At 41.9% G+C, this 9,800-nt stretch overlaps 1 protein-coding gene across 1 annotated transcript in view; it reads left to right on the top strand.

Moving 5' to 3' along the window:
* The first annotated feature begins 9,305 nt into the window (after positions 1-9,305).
* The window catches only part of PLAC9 (placenta specific 9), a 14,649-nt gene continuing 14,154 nt past the window's right edge, over positions 9,306-9,800 (top strand). The window contains exon 1 of the mRNA XM_023527992.1: positions 9,306-9,411. Coding sequence (XP_023383760.1) covers positions 9,306-9,411 — 106 coding nt within the window. The remainder of the gene's footprint in view (positions 9,412-9,800) is intronic.

The raw sequence follows: 9,800 nt of genomic DNA, 5'->3' as shown, positions 1-9,800 counted from the left end.
TTATGTTTTGTGCTGCTGAGAAATGAAATCACCCCCAAAATATAAGATCTAATAAAGAGAAAGCTCCCTAAGAGGGAATCTTGAAGATACTTTACTTTCCAAGGAAAAAGTAAAAACAGCTACTCTCTGAGAGAATTGATAAATAACAAGTCACATTTCGACCATTTGTTATTGTTTTTGTTTCCATTATGAGCAAAAGGTAGCAGGGTGTAATGGAGTAGAGTCCTTAGCTTTTGAATGACAGACAGCTCTTTTCAAATTGCTGCCCACTACTTACCAGCTATATTATCTTGGGTAAATGTCATCCTCTCTTTGAGTCTCAGTTTCTACTCCCCTCTTGATTTGTTTATTTCTTTTTATTCCCATTTTCCTCCTGTTCCCTCTCCCAGGCATCAATTCCAATGTGTTTGCTATGTGTGTACTCTTGCAAAATATATGTTGTTTTGTGAGTGTGCATTTTTAATTCAAATAAATAGTGTCGTGATATATATAGGACGTAAAGACCCAATCATGTTGCAATAGGCCAACTGTTACTAAACTTTGACATGTTGAGAAGGACTCTGAGGACAGTGTGAGTTTGGTAACTTAATCTGATTTTCATTTAATTCTTGACAATTTGCCAACAAGAGCTAAGCTGTCCACATTTCATATTACTCCCTTGGAAGAGGAAATAAATCTGTCTTACGAGACAAGGTGAGAGCCAACTGGAACCTCTGAGGTTTGTGAACAAGACCGGTAACAACAGAAAAAGAGAGTCTGTGCTGGCCAACTAGCACAGCTCTTCTTGGATGCCTCCAATAATCTATCTTAATTTTGCTTGACTTAGCCAGAATTGCATTAAACTACACAGGATATGAGACAAAATTATGTTTGTGTCCACTCGTAATCAGAACACTGGAAGGGACTGCAGAAATCAGATAGACCCCCTCGTTTTACACTGGGAGAAACCAAGTGCTTACGAAGCTAAGTAAACGCCAATGTCGCATAGCCATTTTGGTGGCAGACCTCAGTCCCCGACTCCTTGATATTTCACCAAGCTGCCTGTCAGCTATGTTGGATGAAACATCCACAAGTAATATTCTCAACAGCATGCCTCACCTCTCAAATATTTTACAAATATTATCCAAGAATGACCCATTGAGAGTGAGAATAGTTTCCATTATTGTTAGCTGCCCTAAACCCCTACATCCTGTTCGTGTTACTGGCGCCTGCTTTTGTCCTGTATCCATAGCAATGGACAAATATCATAAACACCCTGTAGACTTAGGGGTTTCCTTGCCTTTGGTTAAAGGTGCAGCAATAATATGTTGCACATGTACACAGAATAGAAATATTTATAGCATTTATGAAGCTTTAACATCTGCACAGCTAGAGAGTTTGCTGGGCTTATATTCTGGATATTATGGAGTATTTCCTAGGAAACTAAAAATAAATATATTATAAAATTTCAGTTTTCAATGTGTCACTAATATTGTCCTGGCATCCTGTCATGCCTGTTGCAAAACACACTGTTGGTCAGTGGCAGGAATTCCTTATGTAATCCCATTATATCCTTTGAATCTGCAGGAATCCACAGAATGGCCTCTATGTTGATAGTAATAAGAGCAAACATTAACTGAACACTCACTGTGTACGAGGTGTTATGCTTAGGATCTTGCTTGCATTCTTTCACTTAATCCTCACTTTAACCCCTAAGAGATAGGTGATACTATGCCATTTTTCCAGTTGGAAAACTGAGGCCTAATGAAATTAAGTAGCTTGTTAACAATCAGAGCTGCTGAGTGGCAGAACCAGGAATCGAACCTAGATCCCTGTGACTCCAAAGCCTATGTTTGTAACGTGTGTGTGTTTGCAGCCTATTGATTGTAATTAAAGGTATAACCATAGCATAAAATCACTCCTTGGTATCAATATATTCACAATAAAGTACACGGCTCTGTGAAATACATATTTAAAATGAATTCCATCATCTAATTAGTGCAGGACAGGGCAAATTTCCCCGAGTTGGAGGGGAGACCAAGCCCTGTACCAAAAGAAGAGAGTCCTTTTGTGGAGAGTGTGGAAAATATTTAACACACACACCCAAGTTAGAGTCAAAAGGAAAGTTTATTAGAAAAGGGGTAGCACTCCACAGCAGAGTGTGGTCTCCTCTCAGAGGCAGAGAACGGGACAATGAGAGGGACAGTGAAAGGAGCCAAGAGGGAGACAGAGGGGGAGTGCGAGGGACCCTGAGTGTTCCAGGAATTCAGTTTATATATCATTCTTTGGTTCCTGTGAGTTATAGTTTAAAAGGCTTCGTCAACCCATTTCCTTTGATATGGACATACAGTGAGGAAGGGGGTGAGTATGTAGCATGAAAAGGTAAGAATAAAAGGTCTGCTGGCAGCTCCCAGCCTTTAATCAATAGATTCTCCATGGTTTTAGCCATAGAGAATGACTCTGTTGGTTCTTGTTGCCCCTTCATAGGTGTGGGGAATGGGTCGTTAGCAATCCCAGCAGAAATCTTCCTTTGTTCTGAAGATGTCCTCCTGGCCTGACTGCAAGACTGATCAACATATTGAGGTCTCTGAATGTAACTTGTTTAACATTTTAATTCTCTTGCTTCCCCCTACATTACTTTTGCATATATCTTTATGAGCATATTACATACTCATGTATTTCTAAAAGGCTAGATTTCTGGAAGAGGAATCATTGAGTGAGAGGGCCTTTTATATTTTACTGGAAAACCCTCCCCCCACCCTCGACTCTCTCAGTAGTCCCACAGAAGGGGCCAGGCCCTGACAGCACTACTCCAGGGAGGATATTGAAGCTCAGAGAGAGGAGGTGACCTGCCTAAGGTTACACAGCCAGTAACTGTAGTCAAGATTTGAAACCTCCTCTTAGTGAGGGATTCTAACTGAAATGCTTTGAGTAGTCAGCCAAACTGGGTCCTCAGATAGTTTGCATTTTATCCCAACTCCAATCTCAAGGAGTAAAATGAGATGTCCCTAGAGAGCATCACAGACAAGGTTCTCAAAGGGCTGTGGAAAATGCCAACTGACTCCCTACCCTCTAAGCCCACAGAGGATCCCAGAATCACGGATTAACGCATTCTCAGGAAATGTCAATGGCTTTTATGATGAATTGAAATGACAATAAACAATGGTATCTGTGCAAAAATATCTCAGAGCCAAGCAGGTGAGATACCTTGCTAGACCCCATTAGGCCAGTTTTCTCCACCTTCAAATGTGGATTCATCTCTTCAAAAACACTAGGAAACCGCTATTGCCAAGCTGTAGGATAAGGGCAGAGCCCACCTCATACAGTAGTGGCTGAGCTCAACTGAGAAACAAAGCACATGGTGCTTTGAACAGTGCTTGACACAAAGTCAGAATCAATGAATGTCGGCTATTAGGACTATAATTTTTGATATTATAATTATTAATAATAAACCTCCCCCTCTCTCCCATACTTCACTTCTCTCTGCAGATTTTCCCATCTTCCTATATCTTTCCTGCCCGGAAGGATTTGGGACTGCACACAAGAAAGTGGGTAGAATCGAAAAACAAAAAACAAACAAACAAAAAACGTCTTAAATCTCAACGTGTCAAGTCCCCCTTCTTTCCATCCCCCAGCAGGAACATTCATACCCACATCCCAGTGGTTCACTTTCTCCTGGACCTGGTCTTGCCTGTGCCAAGACAAGAAGACAAGGAGTCTTTGTGCAGCTCCCACCGGCTCAGCCACCAAGGCCCTTTCAATTGGGCTGTCCCTCTCCTCTCCACCTCCACCCCCAGAGAGATGGCCAGCCCCTGTTTCCTGTTTCCCTGGCCCCCTGCCAGACTCCCCACCATTTGTGACCTCAGTGTAGCCTGCCTGAGAGGCCCGTGGGCATCCTGCAGCACTGCCTCTGGAGGCACAGGCACCCTGGGAACAAATCCCCACATTTCTACATGGGCACCTCCTAACTTCTCCGAGCCTCACGCTGTGTTCACTGTGGATCTTGATGGTACCTGCCAGGGGGAAAGAAACTCTACACATTAGGTCACTTCATTTACGCAGGCGGTTATGGGCGGGCTCCCTCTAACTGCTAAGAAATGGCCACTCTACGCCGGAAAATACTCCATTTGCCCTCTTCTCGCCTTCGCCATCCCCTGGATTTTCTCACTGTCTAGCTACTTCCCTGAGGCTGAGAGTCAAGAGGCCCGACAATGCTTAAGAGCATGGATTATAGAATCTACCTGCTTTCGACCTGGGATCTGCCACACTCTGACCTTGATCAAATATATTGTACTTGAAAAATGGAGCTTAGGATACTACCTTATAGGTTTATTGGTGCAAGGATTATATGAGATAACACATGTACAGCCTTAGCACAACACCAGGTTCAAAGAAGTTTAGCAAATAAAGAGTAATAACATAATGATACTTATTGCTGTTAGTCCCAGCTGGCCACCAACTTGCTTTGAGGCCTTGGCATATGGGTGACATATTTCCCTAGTTCCTGGCACTAATGTCAGTTTTCCCTATTTTTAGTTCCATTGGTCATTTCTAAAGAATGCTGGAAGGAGGACATTAGCAAACTAACTCCTTACTATCATCTTGCCGAGAAGTTTTCCTTTACATGTTTAGGCTGATTTCTGTTGGTGTAAAGAAATCAATTGACTTCCAAACACTTATCTTAAATGTAGCCAGTTTATGGAGTACTGATTCCAGTAGTTCTTCTAGTTCTACTGGATTTTCTAAGAAAGCAATTGAATCTTCCACTCTTAGCAATATTTTGTCTCCTTCATAATACCTCTTCTTTTCATTTGTGCTTCATTGCCTTGATCAGATGATTAATAGTGGTGATAGTGGCATCTTTTCCTCATTCCTGGCTTAATAAAGAATGCCTCTCTCTTTTTTCAGGTATGTATGTGTAAACTATTTGTTTAAGATAAAAGTGGTTATCTCGTTAAGGAAATGTACCTTTATTTTCTTTATTTCTATCTCTTAGAGTTTGTTAAGTCTGGAATTGTCACGCCTGGGGTGATTGAAATGCGGCCTCACCCCAGAGGCTTGGGGGAGAAGGGGGAGGAGAATAGTGGTGTTGTGTGTTCTTCGCTTCTTTCCAGCTGATGCAGCAAAGAATTACAGGTCGGCGAGATTGAGAAAAAGTAAGACTCATTGAAAGTACATTTTAGAAGGAGATGGGCCACGCTAGGGAGGGCTGCAGCCCTGTAGAATTTGAGAGGTGAAGAGATAAGATAGGACGCCCCAAAGGGAGGAGCGAGTTTTCAGCAAGGAGAGCTGTAACAATGCAGAAATGGGAAGGTCTATTTATATTTGGGCAGTGACGGGAGATCCTAGATGATCCATATGTGATGTCACCTTGACTGACAGCTGGCTGCAATATAACGCTTTGCCTACTGCTCATGTTCTTACCCAGAATTAAGTCTGTTATAATTAGATTCATGAACTTCTAGGCATAGTCATGATATTATAATAATGGTATAATGAGGCTGAAGTTATGGGCAGGTTAGGGTAGTACTTTCTGTGCATGCATTTGCAGCTGATTTAACCAGCAGCTTTTATGGCCTTTGTGCTCTAGGATTTGGGCACAATTTATAACCCTAAAAGGGAGGTGTTTCTGGGAGGTCCTTAAGAAAGGTCTTCAGGGGGAGTTTCTATGGTTACAGAGCTGGGCCTTGGCTCCTGTTGCTCATGCCTGACAAACTACCTAAAAGAACGACTATTTAAAATTTCATCAAATAATAGTTTCAATGTTTGTTGAAATCATAAGGTTTCATTTTTGTTTCTTTGGTTTTATGATAGACATGATGGCTAGAGTGTTTCTGGAACTCCACTCGGGAATAAATAGCTAACCAACAATTAGTTTTATGTTCAAATTAGTGGCTAAAGGATGAACTATGCAATAAAGATCATTAGGATATTTAGATGTCCATCTGGGAAAAAATTTTAAGTTTGAATCTTTCCTTGCAATCACATAAAAAGTCTAGGTGTATTAGAGATTATGCCTTTTAAAAAACCTTTAAACTATTTGAAGAAAATATTGGTAAATATTTTTGTAGTCTTGATGTGAGGAATCGTAAACAGGTTATAAAACCTAGAAGCCATAAAAGAAAATACTGAGAGATTTGGCTACCTAAATATCTAAAACTTTTGTATGATGAAAGATACCACAAAGAAAGTTAAAGACAATGGAAGAATGGAAAACATTACCATCATATATAACAGACATTGAATTAATAATCAGAATATGTAAAGGAAAGAGAAGGAAGAAAAAAAGTATTTGAATGGACAAATAAAGCTCGACTTCACTCATAATAAATACCATATAAATCAAAATAACAGCAAGGTAACATTTTTTATCATCAAATTGTCAAAATTTTAAAAGCTAGATATTCAGTGTTAGAGAATGTACAAAGCTGCCAGATCTACTTCAAGTCTCTCCACTGTAGAAGTATTTTATGCAAATGGTGCCCCCTGCAACACAGGTCCAACATAGAAAAGGATTAATTGGGGGCCCCCTGGAATAATGAATGCTCTCAGGGCCTGGCCCCTCCTGTGGGATTACCGAGAGTGGGGGAAAGGGAGGAATATCCAGCAAAATATAAAAGGCCCTCTCACTCAATGATTCCTCTTCCAGAAATCTAGCCTTTTAGAAATACAGAGTATGTAATATATACATAAAGATATATGCAAAAGTAATGTAGAGGGAGAGGCAAGAGAATTAAAATGTTAATCAGGCTACATTCAGAGACCTCAGTATGTTGGTCAGCCCTGCAGCCAGGCCAGGAGGACACATGCAGAACAAAGGAAGATTTCTGCTGGCAGAGCTAACAACCCATTCCCCACACCTGTGAAGGAGAAACAAGAACCAACAGTCATTCTCTATGGCTAAAACCATGGAGAACCTATAGATTAAAGGCTGGGAACTGCCAATAGATCTTTTATTCTTACCTTTTCATGCTACATACTCACCCCCTTCCTCACTGTATGTCCATATCAAAAGAAATGGGTTAATGAAGTCTTTTAAATTATAAATTATAACAGGAACCAAAGAATGATATATAAACTGAATTCCTGGTACACTCAGGGTCCCTCTCTCAGTGCCTTCACTCTGTCTCTCTCACTGCCTTTCCACGTCCCTCTCACTGTCCCTCTCACTCTCTGCCTCTGAGAGGAGACCACACTCCGCTGTGGAGTGTTATCCCTTTTCTATTAAACTTTCCTTTTGACTCCAACTGTAGCGTGCATTTTGAATTCTTTCTACGCTCTCTGCCAAAGGACCCTATTCTTGGTGCAGGGCTTGGCCTCCTCCCTACTCGGGGAAATTTGCCCTGTCTGCATCAAAAGGATTTTCACTGAAGCATGTTTTATATCGGGCAGGACAAAAAGGAAACAAGCAATACATCCATCAGTAGGGGATTGTCTGGACAAATAATGGTCCATCCATTCATGAGATAATTTGCAACTCTTCAAAGGAATGAAGTATATTTACATGTACTAACAGAATAATCTTTAAGACTGGATGTTATAACTGAGATAAACATAAATGTGAAAGCAAATCCCCAAAATATCTATTATTCAATCCCAAGTACACTTGTTTGTGTCTGAATATATGTTAATTAGATAGATAGGGAATGCATAGTCAAGGAACTGGAAGAGTCCACCAAGCCGAGGAGACCAGGCTGGAATCGCAGGGCAGGGAGAGTTAGTGACAGGTAGGAATTTCATGTTTTCCTCTGTCTGCTTTCTTACTTTATGATTCTGCCACAAGACTGTATTGTATATGTGTTGTTTTTATTGCAAATTCAAAATATTAGGTAGTCAACTGGTTCTGAGCTACAAGAATCCCTGTGGGTTTGGCTGTTTCTTAACAACATCCCACCTGACTAACCTGTAGAGAAATGTCCTACTGCCAAGTGTGAGAAATTCTTGGCATTCTTGAAATAAATCCTTTCTCTGAGCCAGCTCATATGGTCATCTTAATCCCCATGAGAGCTTCATCAAAATTAGATCCAAGACTCTGTTCCCTATCTGCTGACTCAGAACCAAAATTTCTGTGCCTTAGGCTATTAACTGGAGGAAGAAGTGAGAAATGAGGATTACTATTAGTGGGGTGACTGTATTGAACAGATGCACAGCCACACTTGGGAACTGAGAAGGAAGATAAGCAGGCTTGATATGCAAGGCTCCAGTTAATTGTGATTGGGGCCCTTGCTGGATAAAGACATTCTCTTGGGCTTGGTGATGAAGGCAGTCCACTTGCAGCCAGGTGATGCACTCAAGGCTCTGCAGTGCAGATGTTAGGGCTGCTTTAGCTTTAGCTTTTGTTTTCATTAAAACAACTTTTTTTTTTGCACTTGTTGGGTAGGTGTGTCCTGTGGATGTGTTCTAAACTGTAGGGAGGTAGATTTGAAGTTCACTGTAAAACCTACCCAGCTCTTACTCTGGGCCTGCTTAGAATGAAGACAACCCATCTCTCAGGGACACAGTTTATAGTATTACCTACAGTATTACACAGTTTGTAGTATAGTATTACTGCAGAAGCAGCAGAACTGGATTCAAACCCTGACTTTACATTATACCAGCTCAGTGACTATTAGCAAGGTTCCTAGTATCTGTGAGCCTCAATTTCTTGATCTGCAGAATGGACGTAATAATGTGCCCTTTATGGAGTTGCAATGAAGATCAGAGAGAGGGTGTATATACAGGTAAATTGATCAAAGCTTAGCTATTGCTTATTAATATTTTGACGGTTACTAGACCAGGAACTCCTTAAGGGCAGACATATGTGAATATAAGCATTATTTCGTTTTGTTCCTCCCCCAGAGTCTACTTGACACTATGTAGAACAGAGGTTAAGTATTTGCTGAACACTCTAACTCTGATTCTGATTCTGATTCTGACTCTGATTCTATTAGGGTTCTGGGCCTTTCATTGCTGTTAAGACATTTTCGAGTCTGTAAGTTTTAGATAGCAAAGCAAAATAATTCTTGTCTATAGGTATGCAAATTATTCATGCTAAAAGTTCAATTAATTCTCCTCCCTCACTGTGTGGAAGAAGCCAGTTTTATCTCTATTTGTATATTCATGTCAATATTCCAGGTCTGTGTCTGTCTTTTGATCTGGTTGTCACCACTTACTGGTTACCGCATTAATAATCGGTTAATTAAAATCTTCAGCACATGCTCATTTTACATCTGTATGAAAGCCATGATTTTACCTTTTATTGAATATTATCACTATACCTTTAGCAGACCAGTACGTTTCTATATAAGATAGATACCACTTCTCAGGGCCAGACACTGTCCCATGTAATGAGAGTTAAGTTACCTATTCGTTCGCGGTCAGAGAAAAGCTTCCGCATTCTGTGCAGTCAGTGGTTCAGATCCTGTGCCATAGCTGCGGGTGACACAGAGAAAGGTACTGCTCTCTAAACTTCAGTCATCCGGCATGTAAAATGGGCTGATAACGAATAGCTCAGCCCCGGGAGCAGTCGCCTGGAGCCCACTCCCTCACCCTTACCCACCCTTCCTTCTCCCTCTCCTGTGCGCCCTGGCTCCCGGGAACTCCAGGGCGGCGCCTTCCCGAGCAGGCGCCCAGGCTGGCACGTCCGCCACCCGCCCGCGGGGTCTCGGGGCTCCGCGCGGCTCGCGGGGTGCGGAGGGGCCTCTGGAGGGGGCGGTTCGCTTGAGCCAGAAAGCCCGGAGCCGCCCAGGAATTTTGGCTGGGACTGTGAGCATTTCCTCCCGGGCGGGCCGGCACGATCCCGGGGAGGGCGGCGGCGGGCAGACGGCACCATGCAGCCCCTG

This window comes from Pteropus vampyrus, unplaced genomic scaffold (assembly GCF_000151845.1).
Source record: "Pteropus vampyrus isolate Shadow unplaced genomic scaffold, Pvam_2.0 Scaffold20, whole genome shotgun sequence".
NCBI lineage: Eukaryota > Metazoa > Chordata > Mammalia > Chiroptera > Pteropodidae > Pteropus > Pteropus vampyrus.
The sequence above is the reverse complement of the archived record's forward strand: the minus strand, read 5'-3'. Positions and strand labels throughout refer to the sequence as shown.